This window comes from Maylandia zebra, linkage group LG10 (assembly GCF_041146795.1).
Source record: "Maylandia zebra isolate NMK-2024a linkage group LG10, Mzebra_GT3a, whole genome shotgun sequence".
NCBI lineage: Eukaryota > Metazoa > Chordata > Actinopteri > Cichliformes > Cichlidae > Maylandia > Maylandia zebra.
Genome location: NC_135176.1, coordinates 25,336,947 through 25,355,420, shown reverse-complemented (window position 1 = coordinate 25,355,420; position 18,474 = coordinate 25,336,947). Strand labels below are relative to the sequence as shown.

General features: G+C 40.8%; 1 protein-coding gene across 4 annotated transcripts in view; it reads right to left on the bottom strand.

The window, feature by feature from the left end:
- The window catches only part of nsd1b (nuclear receptor binding SET domain protein 1b), a 40,302-nt gene that overhangs the window by 15,933 nt on the left and 5,895 nt on the right, over nucleotides 1-18,474 (bottom strand). For all 4 annotated transcript variants that reach the window (XR_013100627.1, XM_014409251.2, XM_014409252.2 and 1 more), the window contains 5 exons: nucleotides 16,557-16,701; nucleotides 14,153-14,325; nucleotides 10,959-13,965; nucleotides 8,552-8,664; nucleotides 8,171-8,426 (listed from right to left, as the gene is read on the bottom strand). Coding sequence is in view for 3 of the 4 variants with exons in the window: in XM_014409251.2 (XP_014264737.2) it covers nucleotides 8,171-8,426; nucleotides 8,552-8,664; nucleotides 10,959-13,965; nucleotides 14,153-14,325; nucleotides 16,557-16,701 (3,694 nt within the window). In the remaining variant the exon portion in view is untranslated. The remainder of the gene's footprint in view (nucleotides 1-8,170; nucleotides 8,427-8,551; nucleotides 8,665-10,958; nucleotides 13,966-14,152; nucleotides 14,326-16,556; nucleotides 16,702-18,474) is intronic.

Genomic DNA, 18,474 nt, shown 5'->3' with positions numbered 1-18,474 from the left:
GTAAGTTTTGAAATTTAAGCTTAAAGTGTGGATTTGGTGCTTTATTCAAATGCAGCTGAGAACAGGTGAGTCTTCAACCTGGATTTAAATAAACTGAGTGTTTCAGCTGATCTGAGGCTTTCTGGGAGTTTGTTCCAGATATAAGGAGCATAAAAGCTGAATGCAGCTTCTCCGTGTCTGGTTCTGACTCTGGGAACTGATAAAAGACCGGATCCAGATGACCTGAGGGATCTGGATGGTTCATACTGGGTCAGGAGGTCATTGATGTATTTTGGTCCTAAACCATTCAGAGCTTTATAGGCCAGCATCAGAACTTTAAAGTCTATCCTCTGACGGACAGGCAGCCAGTGTAAAGACCTCAGAGCTGGACTGATGTGGTCCACTTTTTTGGTCTTAGTGAGGACTCGAGCAGCAGAGTTCTGAATGAGCTGTAGTTGTCTGACTGATTTTTTAGGTAGACCTGTAAAGATGCTGTTACAGTAATCAAGCCTACTAAAGATGAATGCATGGACTAGTTTTTCCAGGTCCTGTTGAGACATCAGATCTTTTATCCTTGATATATTCTTGAGGTGATAGTAAGCTGATTTTGTTATTGTCTTAATGTGTTTTTCTAAGTTTAGGTCTGCATCCATCACTACACCCACATTTCTCGCCTGGTTTGTGGTTTTTAGATGTATAGATTGAAGTTCTCTGGTGACCTGTAATCGTTTTTCTTTGGCGCCAAAGACTATTACCTCAGTTTTGTTTTTGTTTAGCTGGAGAAAATTGTGGCACAACCAGTCATTGATTTCCTCAATGCATTTACCAAGAGCCTGTACAGGGCCTCGGTCTCCTGGTGACATTGTGATATATATTTGTGTGTCATCTGCAAAGCTGTGATAGTTTATTTTGTTGTTGTTTATAATCTGTGCCAGTGGGAGCATGTAGATGTTAAACAGAAGGGGTCCCAAGATGGAACCTTGGGGAACTCCACATGTGATACTTGTCTGCTCAGATGTGAAGTTACCTATTGATACAAAGTATTTCCTGTTTTCTACGTATGTTTTGAACCAGTTTAGTACAGTTCCTGAAAGACCTGTCCAGTTCTCCAGTCGTTTGAGTAATATGTTGTGGTCAACTGTATCAAATGCTGCACTGAGATCCAGTAAAACTAGGACTGACATTTTTCCACTGTCTGTATTCAGACATATGTCATTAAACACTTTGGTCAGAGCGGTTTCAGTGCTGTGGTTCTGTCTAAAACCTGACTGGAAGGCATCGTAGCAATTATTCTGTTTTAAGAAGTAACTGAGCTGTTGAGAAACTGCTTTTTCAATGATCTTACTTAAAAACGGGAGATTTGAGATCGGCCTGTAGTTGTTCATTTGTGTCTTGTCAAGATTGTCCTTTTTCAGTATAGGTTTGATTACAGCAGTTTTTAGTGATTCTGGAAACACACCTGATAATAAAGAAAAGTTGACGATCTGTAACAGGTCTGACTCTAAAGTCTTTGAGACCTTTTTGAAAAAACTTGTTGGCAGGACATCTAAACAGCAGGAGGAGGAGTTCAGTTGACCTAAGATGTCCTCCAGGTCTTTGCTGTTAATAGGGTGAAACTGTTTCATGGTGTTTAAACAGTTTTTTGGTGGACACAGTACATATCCTGGATCTGCTGTTGATGTACCAATTGCTTGTCTAATTTTTTGGATTTTTTCAGTGAAGAATTTGGCAAAGTCATTGCAGGCCATGGTCGAACGAAGTTCAGCTGCCACTGACACAGGGGGGTTTGTTAGCCTGTCAACTGTAGAAAATAAGACCCGAGCATTATGGCTGTTTTTAGTGATGATGTCAGAGAAGTAGGACCTCCTTGCATTCCTCAGTTGTAAATTATAATTGTGAAGTTTCTCTTTATAAATGTCATAATGAACCTGGAGGTTTGTTTTTCTCCATCTGCGCTCAGCTTTCCTACACTCTCTTTTTTCATTTTTCACCAGTGTGGAGTTTCTCCATGGAGACTTTTTCCTTCCAGAGATAACCTTCACCTTAATGGGAGCAATAGTGTCCATTACATTTAACATGTTAGCATTGAAGCTATTGACGAGCTCATTGACTGACCCTCTGGACAGGTCAGGTGTTAATGGGAAGACCTGGTTAAAGATCTCACTACTGTGTTCAGTTATACACCGTTTTGTGATCACTGTTGTTGATATATTTGTGTGGGCTGAGATTTTACTTTCAAAGAAAACACAGTAATGATCAGACAGGCCCACATCAGACACAGTAACCTTTGAAATGCTCAGGCCTTTGGAGATCAGTAGGTCAAGAGTGTGTCCTCTATTATGTGTGGCCTCTGTTACATGCTGAGTCAGCCCAAAGTTGCCCAGAGTGTTACTCAGGTCTTTAGTCCCTTTGTCCTGAGGGTTGTCCACATGAATGTTAAAATCCCCAGCAATAATTACACAGTCAAAATCAACACAGATCACAGACAGCAGTTCACTGAGGTCATTAAAAAAGTCTGTGCAGTATTTGGGAGGCCTGTAAACATTAAGAAACACAACTTTGGATGGGGCCTTCAGCTGTAAAGCCACATATTCAAAAGACTGAAAACTTCCAGGAGATAGCTGCTTACATTGAAATGATTCATTAAATAAGACAGCAACCCCTCCTCCTCTCCTGCTCGCCCTGACCTCACTGATAAAACTGTAGTTAGGAGGGGTCGTCTCGATGAGAACAGCTCCACTGTTACTTTGGTCCAACCAAGTTTCAGTTAAAAACATAAAATCAAGGCTGTGCTCAGTGATTAAATCATTAATTAAAAATGTTTTCCCAGCTAGAGATCTAATGTTTAATAAAGCCAACTTAAGTGTTTTAGAGGTATTACTTGTCCCCTCGTGTTTGGGAGCAGTCTGTGGCACACAAGGTATGTTTACTATGTTTAAAGATCTTTTAGAGTGCAGCTCTCTGTGTTTTGACCAGGCCACATGTCTCCTGTCACCTAAAAGTACAGAAATTTTAAAACCTTCTAGTAAACAGGGTCCCAGCTTCTCCTGGGAAAAGTCATCACTGCCATAATCCTCACAGCCCGGACCCTTCACACATCACGCATCAGACTGCGGAGACAGGGCATGAAGAGGAACTAAGGGGGGCGAGGCTGGGAAATGTGACTTCGATTGCTCTGTTGAGGGTGGGGCTCGATGGCGAACCTTTGGCCGCTCTGGTGGGGGGTTTATGGGGGACAAAAAGGGATTGGGACGGGGGGTAGATCTGAGCCCAGCATTGACCCGCTCCATCATCTCCTCAGTGAATTTCAGGTGTGGGGAGGAGGGAGAAAGGGAGGGGGAGGAGGGTGATGGCCTGTCAGGGGTTTGGGGGACTGGGGAAGGTCGTGGTCCCTTGTCCTGGTCGTTGGTGTTGTTGAGAGAGTTGGAGGCAAATAGGGACCCCTCTTCTTGCCTTAGATGTCTCTCCTTTCTGAGGCTCTTCCTCAGATGCCATGGATGTCTCTCCTTTCTGAGGCTCTTCCCGGGTGGGGGCAAATGGAGCTCCTCCTCAAGGTTTCTGCTGGGCTTTGTCTGTTCTTGGAGTACTGTTTGTTCCTCTTTATGAGATAACTCCTCGTTTATCTCAGCCTTGGCACCAAGCACGGATGGATGACGTATGGAATAAAACAAGTTGGAGGTGAACAGTTTCACCCCTGACTTGTTAAAATTAAATCCATTTGCTTTGAACAGATGCCTGCGCTCCCAAAAAATATTAAAGTTGTCGATAAAATGCACTGAGTGATCAGCACATGCTGATATAAGCCATTTATTCAGTGTAAACAACCTGCTGAATCTCTCGTCTCCTCCTCTGACCGGCGGTACAGGTCCACTGATGAATACAGCTGCATTCAGAGAGTTTACAGTATTTAATAATCCAGTAAAGTCCCGTTTCAGAACCTCCGACTGTTGTTTGGACACATCGTTTGACCCTGTATGCAGAACAATGTTTGTCACAGTTGGATATTCATCTGCAATTTGAAGAATTCTCTCCTTCAGGTTGTTGACCATATCGTTAGGAAAGCAGAGGACTTTAGTGTTCTTACCGCACATCCTTTGTACATCCTTTACGGCAGAGTCACCCACAATCAGAGTTTCAGGCCTAGCCTTTAGCTTTCCCTGTGGCCTTTTACTTTTCAAAAGATTTTTGGACCTTACTTCGCTACTTTTAGATGGATGGTTGTCCGATATAGATCCAGGGTCCTTTGATAGTGGAGCAAATCTGTTCTGCAGTTTCACATTCAGTTGTTTTGGAGGTTTGTTGTTAACCTTCCTATTCACGGTTGTCCAGTCCTGTTTCCTCCCGTATACAGGGCTAGAAGAGCTTCTCTGTCTCGTAGGAAGTGAAGGCCAGTCAGTTTCAGAGATTTCAGCTCGCTGTGCCCTGCCTGTGATACGTCCTCCCCCTTCCAGGAGACATGATTTATGTCTTGGTTTTGCACCAAGACAGTCTAAGGGGGGATTATCACTTGAGGATTTATAATAATGCACAGAGTCTACTTTCTTGGTCATGTTATCTGTGCTCCTTAGCTGTGTACTAGCTTGCTCATCGCCATTGTTTTGAATCAAAGGCAAGGTTGTTTCATTTCCACACAGTCCATTTACCTCCACGTTTACTTCTAAGCGATGAATTTTTGTCTCCAGTACTGCAATCTTCTGCAGGAGGCTGTGGTAGTCATCTGTGGAGAGGGAAGGCATCTTGTTGCTAGTTAGCCTAGCGGTTAGCACCTTTCCAGGCTATTGAGGCTGCTCGGTGCCCAGACGCTGTAATCAGGCTTCAGCTGTGTCTAGGCCACAGACACACGGAGCGCTGAGGACAAGGTAACCATAAAATGTTGCTGTTTCTGTTAAGAACACTCTAGTCCTAATGATCTACAAGTGTCCAGAAGTTATCGCAGGTAAGCTCACACGGAAAAAAGGGAAAAAATCAGCATAAAAATCAATAAAAATCAATATAAGAAGCAAAGCATTCAAGAGCAAAGAGATGAAGGTAGGTTAGGTCATCAGTGGTTTATTCCCCTGGTCTGCATGAACCCACATTTCTTCTGACTGTATCTATGTGTGCTCGACAGGAAGTGCTTAAAATACTTGTGTATGTGTAAATATGTGAATAACTAGTGCTTTATTAATAATAACTGATAGTTTACAGTAATGAGATCACTGGCACAAGAATAAAGCTTAATACAATATTTACTCTTCATTTGGTTAAAGCTCCTGTTTAACCAGTCATCTTAAGCTGGTCTCATTTTACAGTGTTACTGACAGTATTTACTTTAAGCACTTAACTTACTGCACGCTGAACTGTAACCTGTTAAAACAAAACACAAACTTCATTCTTACAAATTCTTGGGAATTCCTGTCATGTTCCAGTTCTTGTAGAGCTGGGCGATATGAGATTTTTTCATATCACGATATGTTTTTTTCATTTCAGGCGATAACGATATCTATCACGATATAAGCCAAATAACTATATTTGTAAGATTTAAATGTGCCGTTGCTCACAAGTAAAATGTGAAATAATCAGCAGAAATATTTATTTCCCATAATAAGTTCAACAGGGTAGATGTACTTAAGGAACATGAGACTTTTTCAGATAAATAAAGGCAAATATTGCAAACTACACAAAAGGCAGCCGCTAAAGCGTTTAAGTTTCAAAAGAGAACAAACGAAACAGACTAAATTGTCAATTCCACTTAGAAACAAAATATTAATTCTAAAAATAAATCTTAGTTTGTTTTACAGAATAACAGACAAAACTGACTAACTTTTGTCAATATCAAATAAACTGAGAACTAAAAGGAAATTCTCAATCTCTCCTTGTTGTATAGCTTAGCTTTTCAAACAGTTTTAACAGTTACTTTAGTCTGACAAAAGCCGAATGACGAATTAGCGCTTCCAGTCAGAGACTGAGGCTACGTCCACACGTACACGGGTATTTTTGAAAACGGAGATTTTCCGTTTTCGTTTTAAAAAATAATCCCGTCCACACATAAAGGCAGAAATGAAGGAAAACGCTGCTATGAACATGCCAAAGCAGCAGGTGGCGCTAGATTCCTAACCGTGCAGAAATGTTGGCCAATCAGAAGTCTAGAAGCCTCGGTGGGAAAAAGTAAACAAAGCTGGGGCATAGAAGCAGAACCGAGTCGTATGTGTGGAGGGACAGTAACTGTGTGTATATGTAAGCATTTAAACACTGCAGAGAGTAGAATTAACAGTAACAGTATTGTAGAAATTCATTTCACCGAAACAATAACGTGGCGCACAGTGTGACGCATGCACCAGTTTATTGTATTTCCAGACTTGCTTTCGGCACAATTTACAGTGCACGCTACTCTGTTTTTTGTCAGACTTGAAATAGCCGAAATACCTTCACACTACGGAACTTCTATGGCTCTTCCGTTCGACAATCTCTCCGGCGTTGGAACCATCATCTGTTTTCTCTTCGGTCACGCTCGGTTGATTTTTCTAGTCGGCACACTCATTTCCTCCATTACCCGCTGGCTGCTTCCCAAACAAACACACGTGTGGCTTGGCACTTGTGCTGTACGTAACAAGTCACGCGACGTGACGCTGCGGCTGTGATTGGTTCGGCTCTGCGCTACTTAGTTTGGATTGGCTGACCTTTTTTTTATTTTTTATTTTTTTTATTTTAAGAGGACAAGAGCGGCGAGGTCTATCGCGATAGCTTAATTTCTCTATCGAGTAAAAGTTATATCGCGATACATATCGTTATCGTTCTATCGCCCAGCTCTAAGTTCTTGTATCATTTCTGTTTGCCTTTCTTTAAGTGCAGTTGTGCTTACAGGTTTATTACTGCTTATCAGCGGCATGAATGTCGCGGTAATTTTGGGCTTTTAATTTATTTTTAATTTTCTTTAATCCACACAGGGTCAAATATATAAATACGTCTCCACTAATATTTGTTTAAGTCCACAAATTTTCAACATGGTTGAGGGCGGGACTTTCAGAAGGCTATTCCAGAAGCCTAATGTTAGCCTTCTTTATCCATTTAAAACCAGTTTTTATGTGTGTTTGGGTTTATTGTCCTGTTGGAACACCAAACTGTGTCCAAGTGTGTTCAAGCGTCTAGCTGTTGATGGTGAAGACGAAGTCCTCCTCCTTCATTATTCCATCCACTTTGTGCAATGTACTACAGGCAGCAAAATCGCCCCAGAGCACAATGATACCGCCACCATGCATGCACCAGTTGGTACTGTGTTCTTATGTGGTTTGACAGCTCCACATTTAATCCTCCATACATGCCTCTTGTCTAGAGGCCAAACAGCTCAATCTTTGTCTTTGACCTTTAAACTGTCCTCCAAAAAGCATTTGGCTTGTTCACCTGGGCAACTGCAAATTTCAGTTGAGCTTGAAGGCGTTGATTTTGGAGCACGGTCTTCTTTCTTGATCGGCATCCTCTCACTCCGTGTCGATGTAAAACTGGCTTCACTGTGAACAGCGACACTGGTGTTCCACCAGTTGCCAGTTCACAGCAGCCTTGAGCCTTTGATGGTTCCTAGGTTGTTCCTGAACGTCCTAACCAACTTCCTCTCATCTGAGGCTGACAGTTTGACAAGGTCTAGCAGAAGATCCAAAGTGGTGACTTAACCAAATAAGGTGTACTTATGTACAATTGTTTGAACTGATGATGGAATCTGCAGTTGTTTTGAAAGGACTCCAATAGATCTCCACAGCTTCTATAAATCTACAATTATCCTTCTTACAGCTTCACTGAGTTCCTAGGACTTTTCTGTCTGATGTCAAACATTTATTTTTATGCTGGCAAATAGAAACTACCATTTGAAGGCAATCATGACCACTAATGAGAAGTTTAAAAGCCTTGCCCTTATCAAGTGAAAGAACCTTTTAACTTGTAGAACCTTCAGCAGCACTTATTAAAAGAGTTCATGTATAAGTTGACCCTGTGTGAAAGGTATGAGTACTGAAATGGCAGAGGAGCACGTCGATACCCGTGCCTATGGCCACAACGCTGTCTACAACACATCTGCATATTTCTGGTCATGGTTCAGGCTTCTTAGCGCCAATGCAGGAAAATCTTAAAGTTAACCGTATAATATTTCAACCACAGTCTACACAGAGACTTGACCTGAACTTGTGTCCTCAGAAAGAAAAGCACACAAACATAGTCCTACCATTGTCTTTGACGATGCTTTCTGGTAGCGAAGGTTCTGCTTCAGGAGGAGGGGTTAACGTGTCGATGGAAAGAACAGGTGCATCTTGTGAAGGTGTGTTTTCAGTGCAGGGAATTTGTAGGTCAGAGGGCGTCGTTGCACAGATTTCCTCAGGGGGTGGTGTCTGTATTTCGGGAAGTAAGTTCAAGGATGGCTGGACTTGCATGCTCTTGTCACACTCCGAGGGTTCAGATATGGAGGTAATGGGTTGAGAGGCCTGAGAGAGCAGATTGCATGAGTTGTGTGAAGCAGTATAAAGTTACACTGGCTGGTTAATACTAAACTGTTATGCTCATATAATAATGTGTACTTACAAAAGAGCTTACTTTGTGTGATTTTTACCTTTCCAATCAACTGGAGAGGCTTTCTCGTTTTCTTCCTCACGGAGAAAATCTGGTCGTACTCTTCAGTCCATTCAATCATCCTCTTGCTTGGTTTTCTTATTCGTTTATGTGCTAAGGGGACAAATTTTATTTTATTTTTAAAAAGATTATAGATATACATTTATTTTTGACCTATTTAGCCCTTTGACAGCATCAGTATTTGTTAGTGCTGTCAGCGTTAATGTCGTTAACGGATCACCTCGTGTGTGTGGCTGGACTGCGCTAACACGTTAACGAGCTAACCGCGCTAATGCATTGACGCCGTGCAGCCCCACGCACGGGGCGATTCGCGCTAACTCACTAACGGAGATTTGCCGTGTTAATGCGGTTATGGCGTCAACGTCATTTTAACGACATTAACACTGAGAGCACTAGTATTTGTACAACTGGTAGACTAACTATGTTAGTAGTCTACCCATTACATGAGCAGAAACAGACTGCTATTTTTTTTTTAAATTCCTCAATGGCAAGTCAGAATTCAGAACTGAACATAACAGTTTAAAGTACTGTTACTTTTATACCTGCAGTTTAATGTGCACACAGATTTACACCTGTGGTTAAAGGATTTACTATTCAGAAACAAAGATTTTTCATTTCATACACATTATTGTATAAACTAGGGTTGGGGAAAAATAAAACAACAGATGCAGAAAAGCATCACGATATTTTGCGTGATAATACTGTACCATTATAGGGACACAAAAGAGGCGTAAGTATTTTCAAATACTTCACTCTTCAGTGAAGTATTTGAAAATCCCCTATGTGTAAATGGAGTTAACAAAAGCTAGGGGGGCAAGGCACTACAGCAGGGAGGGCAGTTGCCCTCCCTTGTCTTCCCCTCTGTAGACTCGCCCCTGCTGGGAATACTACGAACAAGAGGGCTCATCACATGCAGATAATGTTAGCCGACCAAACTTGTGAATTGGCTCAACCTAAAAAAAAAATCAACCAAGACTCAGCTTGACAAAACAACCCCCTAATTCAGTGAAAGCTAATGGCTCAGTTGTGCAAGTAAAAATAGGACAGCATGTATCCATGTATCATAACAAATAACCAAATAAATAAGATTATCATCTCCAGCTGCCTGATAATTGTACTGATTTTTTTTTAATTGAAATTTTTTCATATTCTGTGACTAATTGCAACTAGTGGCGACTAAATGGTTGTCCCAGCGTTAAGGCTGTTGCACACCAATGGCCACTTCTAATCACAAGGCGATTGCACAGGTTGCCCGATGGGAGGCAACTTTTCTGCAAACAGTCACAATCCAATTTGGACTGACTCACCACCTACTTTATAAAAGCAGACACATTGCCAACATGTTGCCATCAGTCTGAAGGAGTCTTTCCCAATCAGCACAACTTGAGGGGACTCAAATGAACTGGATGTATTCTGATTATTGCTGAGAACAAATGTAATAAACAGAAATTCCTACCTATGTAGTCAGTGACAGATGTGTGATTTATCACAATTAATTGTTGTATTATCAGAAACCGTCTGCATGTAATTGCCTCACACACTGATATCAGTCTGACTCTGTCTCATGGCAACATTTATGGCAGGTTTTAGTTACAGTGTTGTTTTACTTGACGTAATCGTATTGTATAAAACTAATATTGGCCACGTTTAGCAATTTGCAGTTGAAAATGGCTGAAGTATTTATTTTTTAAGGAGGTATTTGCCAGAGTGCTTAATATTTAATCTAAACAGAATGAGGTACTTCTGTAATTGAGTAATCAAAGGGTAACGAGTACACACGGTTATGAAGCTAATCCGATCGACACAACCTTTACAACAACAACCCCCACAAACAAACAAAAAAAACAGCAAAGACATGACAAACATCATCTATATTTTGGTTATTTGCATTGAGGATTTTAGTGATTAGCCGGTTTATCTGTACTGGCATTTATAACAACGAATAAAACAAAATTCTAAAAAATAAACAAGAGATGGAGAAATGGCCTCTAAACATGGTGTGACTGTCATTAATTGTCATTAATCAAAATTAACGCTGATGATGTAGCCTTCAACTGGCTGAAATTATCCTTATGTTTCTGCTACTAAGCCAAGATGGCAACCACTGAGGGAGAGAAGAGTTCAGGGTTTTACTCTTAACCTTTTGACCATTCTGCTTGTTCTAGCAGTTTATGTAAACACACTAATATGAATGCATTTATACACTTGAAAAAGCCGGTGCTAGTGTGGGAGCACTTGAGACACACAAAAACCTCTTTAAAAACAATTGCTTTTAGCTCTCCCTTGCCTCCCTGGCTTCTATTCAGTTTTTCTCATTATCTTTCTTCTACATTACACCCATCAGCTTAGTCTCTCCGTGGGGGGCCTCTACACTAAATTCTCCTTACCTGTCGGATCCTTGTCACCTTCTCCAGTGTTGTGCGTCAAGCTCGCCTTCTTCTTAGTGCAGTCCACAAGCCCATTAGGCTTTTCCAAAGACAGTGCAATGTCACGACCCTTCTGCTCCAAAGGCACCATGATCTGTAGATTCTCCTTTACTCTGCTCCAACTGTCCTCCTCGGTCACCACAACTGCTCCTTCACCACCTCCAGGCTGCTCCCATATGCCCGGCATTTTTGATGAGCAATCCTCTGTTGATGAAGAGTCCTTTGCTGGCATGGACGACATTCCTGACTCAAGTCCTGGGAAACCAGGCCCAGACCTGGCACGACGACAAGGCACTTTGCGATTGGCTTTCTTTTTCCACCTGGATGAGCTACCCCGTCTGTTGTAGGGCCTCTTGGACATCTGATACGGACCTTCCTCATTATGTGCGACTATGGTTTTATCTGGACTTGAGTTTGAGATGCTATGAACAAAATCTAATTGTTGATCTTGTCCTGCAGGCGTAGCCTCCCCTGGCATCACTAAAGGCTCTTCCTTAACATGTGCACTTGGTGGCCCAATCTCCAGTTCTAAGGGCGCACCGTCTCGCTCTCTAGTGTCATGCAAGTCCTTCAGCATCATAAGGAAGGTGCTAAACTTGTAGTTGGTGTCCGGCTTGAAAGAAACTGGTTTACCATTGCTTTCATTTGTCAGGGACTGAAAAGAGACCTCTTCAACATTTTTAAAGGCATTTATAAAAGCAAATGGCGAAGACGGTGAATGCGATAACCATGCATCTGAGGAGCAATCCTCCTTCTTTGCCTTTGCTTTAGAAGTAAGAGGTATAAAGTCCATCGGTGGAGTTGAGGGAATTGAGAGGTCTTCATCTTCACTCTTAACATCTGTGTCATAGTCATTGGAATCAGAAAAAATCAAATGGGGGCTGCTACAACTGGAAAAACTGTCAGGCGCATACTCAACACTGTCATTAGAATGTGATTTTGGAGATTTTTTACTAGTGCAAAAGTCCGATTTGGCCTTGGGACTGCAGCTCAGGTCCTCAGATTTTCTAAAATTATTCAAGGGTTGTTTCTGTTCAGCCTCCTTTTTGACTTTTTCACGCTTTTTTTCCTCAGCCTCTTGCATGGCCTTCAGCGCTCTAGTCATCAGCCGACTGCTGGCCGGGAGGTGGGCAGGCTGCTCTTGCATGACTTTATTCACTTCATTTAGGCCACGCTTTAATTTATAGGCCACTTTCTTGGTTTTCTCAGAGGAAGGACGTCCTGGAAAATAAGCTCTTCTACATGCTAACCTTGCACGCTGGTGAGAAGGTGGAACGGTCGTTCTATGTGATGTGACAGATGTGGTTGCTTGGTCTGGTCTGACCAGTTGTTCAGAAGACTTGCTTGTTACATTAGAGTCGGGTGTCTTTTTACCTTCAAACTGATCTGACTGGTTCGAGGATGAGTAACTCACAGTACTCAGACTTCCATTTGAAACTGGTATTCCCTCTGTTTCTGGGCTACCAAACTCCTCAGTGGAAACATTTGAGGTCATGATATTCTCATGTGATGATTCTGATGAGAAATTAACCATACTTGACTTGCCGCGTGCTTTTAATTTCTTAACTGAGACTTTTATTTTGGAGGCGACTACCTCGTCTTTTGAGGCTCTTCCCTGACCATCCATCCAGTTTGATTGTTTGGATGACAATGTAGTCATGTTAGTATCCGATCTTCTCTCTTTCTTTGTGCTTCCAGGTTGGTCTTTGGAATGAATAGTTGTATTGGAGTTTGAGATCTTCTTATCTTTTATGTCCTTGCGTATTAATTTGACAAAGGGTAGCCTACATTTAGAGACCAGACTCGTTTGAGTTTCTAGCCACCCTAATGGGTCCGTAGTTTTATCTTGTAAACAGGATGCTGAAGCATTTTTGCTCTCTTTTTCCTCCTCAGCAATGTTTTCAGTTGTATAATGTTTTTTAGTAGATGTCGCATCAGAATGTTCAGTTTGACTGACAATCTTTGCACTCTCTGAAAACCTGGATAGATCACTCAAATTATCTTTCACGGTGGCCTCTAAGGACTTCTTAATGTCTGAAAGACTTAACTGGCCACATGTGCCACTGATGGTATCCACTGAACTGGCAAATGACTTTCTACCCTTTGAACAACCACTATCCTCAGAGTCTAGAGACTTCTGCTCACCCACACCACCAGCTGTACCAAAGTGCCCATTAGCAGCAACAGTGTTTTTACACTTTAGATTTCCTGACTGTTCAGGAGGCAGATTCGTTTCAGTGGTCTTCTGCTTGTCCGACAATCCTGACTGCTCGTTGGCGGCGGCACTGACAGAGGAGGAGGCACAAGAAGCTGGTGTCTTTTTACTAATAACAGATGAGCTCTTTTTCTTACAGGGGACCTTACTGAAGAGACTGCGGTCTGGCATTGGACTGGTTGTTTTAGGTCGCCTGTCTTTGCTCGATTTGCTAAACCAAAGACCACTTTGAATCTCAGGCTGCTTCTTTACCTCTTTGACAACCACAACAGACGGCTGAGTTGGAACTAGCTTAGGCTGACGTTCAAGTGCTTTAGGACACAAAATTTTAGGGACTGACTCAAGGTCAGAGTACGGGCACTCCTCACTGTCTCTATCCGATTTGTCAGGACTATTATTCAATGTCTTTTTAGAGTGTTTACTTTTTGTATCCTTTGATGCTTCATTCTGTTTCTTCTTTCCAGAAGATTTCTTTAAAGTGCTTGGCTTTGTTGGAGTTGTAACAGGGGGTGTAATTACTGGGGATGGAATGGATCCATTGGTTATGTGTGACGTCTCAGTATGGGTGGAGACAGATGAAGTGACAGGAAGAAAGTTTTGATGGGTCTTATTCTCTCTTTCCAGTGGGGAAGCATCATGGAAGGCATCAGCTATGGACAAAGACACGGAAGACGCCATTTTGGGTCTCTCAGGAAGAATGGATTCAGCTTCTGCCACACTGGACTTCCAGGATTCCTTAAACCGCTTAGCAATCTAGAGAAAGATAAGCAAAGACTCCTCAATCTTTGCGCATATTTCAGCTTACAGAAATAACCTGTTTGGCCTTAGCAAGTCTTTTATTTCTGGACGTGCAAGCTTTCCTTTGTTATCTACCAGGAAGGTTCTTTTTTTAACTCAAGGCATGCAAGTGTTGTCCTGCTATTAATAAAATGGTATTTACGGTGTATTTGCTGTTCTGCTCCCTTTGTTTCCCCCTCCGCCGTAGTAGGAGGAGCTGTTCAAATTCAAAGCCTCCATGGAAAGTATGAGTTGATTTTTCCTCCACCCAAACCAGCTCCTGGGGCTCCCCAAACGTCCTGACATGGTAGAGCCGACAGGGCCGGTCGCTAGGCTCTGAGACAACAACAAAAATTACTCTCAGTCCAGTCAGATCAGTGCATCACCTGAAGAAAAGGGAACTTGAAAATATAAGAAGACAGCAGTCTTAACAACCCATAACTGATGGAAATACATGATGTCTTTATGTCAGAACTATGAGCATGACATATTGCTAAATGACCACAATGCTATCAACTGAAAAAAAATGGCTCTATATGGAACTTCTTCTTTGTGGGAAAGGAAAGTACCATATATGCTGCAGATTATGGAGGTACTGTAAAATTAAAAGAAAATGTGCAACAGGCGCAGCAGGAGGCCCGCTGTGACTTTAGAATCATAAAAACACTCCAAGAACCATTAAAAAAAATTCAATAATCATGCTTTTTTTCTTTGTTTTTTTTGTTTTTATTCCCTTAAGACATAGGACACCTACATAGGTTTTTAATTTATATCTTTAATGTTAGGCACATTATGTTTACGTGAAATGAAACGCGCCAAATAAATAAAAAAACTCATTGTAATTTGCTATAAATGAGCAATTTGAAATGTTATTGTTACTGTTTGTGAATAACAATTCTTTGTATACAAAGACTAATGTGCGGCTAACACATAGCCAACATAATCATTTAGGTTCTCAATATATGACAGCTTTTAAGAAAGCTGCATACAATCATAGTTCATCATTGATAAAATGGTGAAAGGTGAAGAAAAACTAGCCAATGATAACATAGTGTAGAAAAGGACTGTCATCCGTCACTTAAGATAACATTTGGCAGCAGGATCCATATGAGCGTCCCAAAAGTGAGAGCATGCACTTGGCACAATGATAGCTTCTTTAATTATTTGTAAACCAATTATTCCAGACACAGAATTACAGTAAGGGACAGTAAGGACATAACAGAATAAGACAATATCCCTAAACCCTCAGGCAGTCATCACTCGATACATAGTCGCATAGCCCTCGAATTCATTCCTGAACTTTATAATGTCAGATATCTTTATTTTACTGTAAGTAAACACAGCAGTTGCTTTTATTCACCAATTATTATTGCCGCTTGAATGCCTCTGATATGGAAACGGGTAGCCTAGTAACTCTGAAAACACATTTTATGAAACTGTACAGAACTACACACATACATACAATTGTCTTTTCATGTCAGAGAGCATGAATTTGAGAGTAATCTTTTAAGTGTACTTCATGTGAAAAACACATATTTTGTCCAGAGAAAGCAGGAAGGCATCATCCTGGCATCACATAAGGAGATAATGTTCTGTGTACATCCATCAATTTTCTTCCACTTCACCAATTCAGGGTCGTGGCTGTAGCTGCAGCCTAACCCGCTTGTCACTAGGAAAGAGTCGGGATATACCCTGGACAGGCTGCCAGTTTGTTATAGGACTAATGGCCAATTTATGCTCACCACATTGGTCACTTTGAACAGTAACGTCAGCATATCTCCAACCCATTTACATCACCACTTGTTACAGTTTACTCCCGAACGATAAGTGTCGCCACTCAGCCAAAATCCCCACATCAGTGCTGGTTTATGAGGAGAAGTCACGACATTTTCCCCCCTTTTCATCTCTATTTAATCTGGGAACGTCTGAGCTCCTGCACTGATATCTGATTCAAGTGGCAGTAATAACAGACATGACAGCAGCGGCGCCAGTTGATGTGACGTCACTTTTGTCGTCATTGTGAGAACGGCGGGCATAAACAGGCCATATAACAGAGAGACAATCATTCACAGTCACATTCACCAGTTAACCTACCGTGTATGACTGGGGAACCTAGCTAAACTGTGTTTAGAAACCATTAAAACATAAACCAGTATAATTGTTCTGTAAAGAACACCACCTGCAGATTTGGGCTTTCACTATTTATTAAGGGTATTATTGTTCAGGCTTTACAGAAGTGGCAAAGTTTTCTCCTGAAGCACATAGTTGCAGTGTAGCCAAATTACCACACCTCATAATTTTCTCCCAAAATCCCCACACTCACTGCAACCTGTACTTTAAGTTGGCAACCCCAGTATAAGAAGTTAAAATAATCAAATATATCTCAAACAGCCTCAACGTCAGGCTGTGTATGTGCTGTTAATCACCGTTAATTGACTCACGGATTCATTCTGTAACCACCAGCTGAAGTTAAGAGACCAAACCATTGCACAGAACAATTAAAAGCTACTCATTTACCAAGCACCGGCTTGGGTTATCACAGTAAGTCAACAATGTTCCAGGCCCACCTTTCGCTCTGTGATAGACTCCTTGTACGGGGTCAACAATCACCTCGCAGGGCCACCATGGTCTCCGGCTGAACTTTGCCCAAACGACTTCACCCTCAACAAACTTCACAGGTGGCAAAGACTTTTTCTTGAGGCTGCTCTGAGGCTGACAACAGAAAAATGAAGAGGGAAATATAAGTAAAAGAATTATTTTCACTTAACAGAACAGTACAGAAGATATAACAGACAAGAGCAAAGATAAAATATGACCTTGTGTAAGTGTACAAATATTTCACACAAACAGATATGAAAAGGATTTACTATCATTTTATATTTTAACCAAAAGTTTCAGTTTCACGGCCTCCAAAAACCTTTTCTGTGGTCTAATTTTAACTTGTCATCATGCCCAGTTCAAACCGTGACACAAACCTCAGCATGGAAACACCAAAACCCAGTACCAATTGTAGCTGCTGGATTGTTTGTGTAAATGTAACCAGGCTGAACTTGGAGATACATGAGCAGGCCTGAATTATGACTGGCATGTAGCAGGCCTGACCAGAGGGCTGACATTGGGAGCTGCTATGATTTAACCCTGTGTAAAAATAAAGGGTCATTGCATCTCAAGTCATCAATTTTTTTGAATTTTTTCTGCTTAATCAGCTCTGATTTTTCTTGAAAATGTCACAGTTTGAAATTTAGACATAATTTAGCTTATATAAAACATGTATTTTTTATAAATAGATATAATTTTTTTACAATCTGAGTCCACGTTTGAACATGAATATATAAGAAATTATTAAAGATTAAAGCCTGAAATGTTCACTGCCCTTCTCTTATCACAAAATTAAATCAGTATCTGCAGTTTGGGACAGGTGCACTAAAAAAGCTCTCAGTATAAGCTAGTTGAAATAAAAAGAAAGTAAAAAAAAAAAAAAAAAAATGAAGGACTTCTGCAAAGTCCCATATTTGAAAACACACTAACTTCACTTTGCAAAAGACAATTTCTGCATTGTATATAGTTACATTTCACAATAATGCAAAACATAATGTAGAATACTATTTAACATGATTTTCTTTATCACAAAAATTAAACAAAATGCTATTATCATTCAACCTTTTATGCTGGATTGAGCAAATATCACAAGTTGTACCACAAAATTAAAAACATGAGCATATTTCTCATTTTTTAGACCTACTGCCCCGGATGAGTCTAATGATTCAGGTTAAGCCTAAAATATACCGAGAGGCATTCAAAATGCAACAAGCACCAATGCAAATCTTTTTATAAATAAAAATAACCACAACAAAATAATTCGGGGTAATAAAAATGAGATTAGTGCCTCATTTCACGTGAGTGTCTTGTAAGGCCAAGACGCCGTGTCCACATTGCATGATCAGTAGTCCGATACAAGCCTAACACTTTAATGCTACGACTGCTACGGGAGACTGCAAGACCTGTAATATAACTATATTAAACTTTACGTTTCTGCTTCCATCTACTGATTTTTGTTTTTCTGATACAACTTTTCATATCTTACTCAATTCAAAATGAGTGTTGAATGAAAAAGTTATTTTCTTCATTTCTGTGACCAAGAATTTCACTTTAAAAAGTATTCTACGCATTTTATTTTGGATTATTGTGAAATAAAATGATATAGCATTCAGAAATTGTCACTAGTTGTATTTTGCAATGTTTGCAAAGTTGTTTTTTTATTAGTCTGTGCTCACATATGAGACTTTATAGGATGTATGGCTATAAAGTCTCATAAAGCTTTATGGGCTCCAGAGAGAGCTGTGTGACCAGAAAAGCTGTTAGCACTGGAGACAAGCTCACTTAAGGTGTCAATCTAAAAGCCTGGGTGTTAGTTCTCAACCTTTTTCTGGCATGACATACTTTAGACTAAGAGAGAAAAACAAAAAACAAAAAAAATCACTGAAA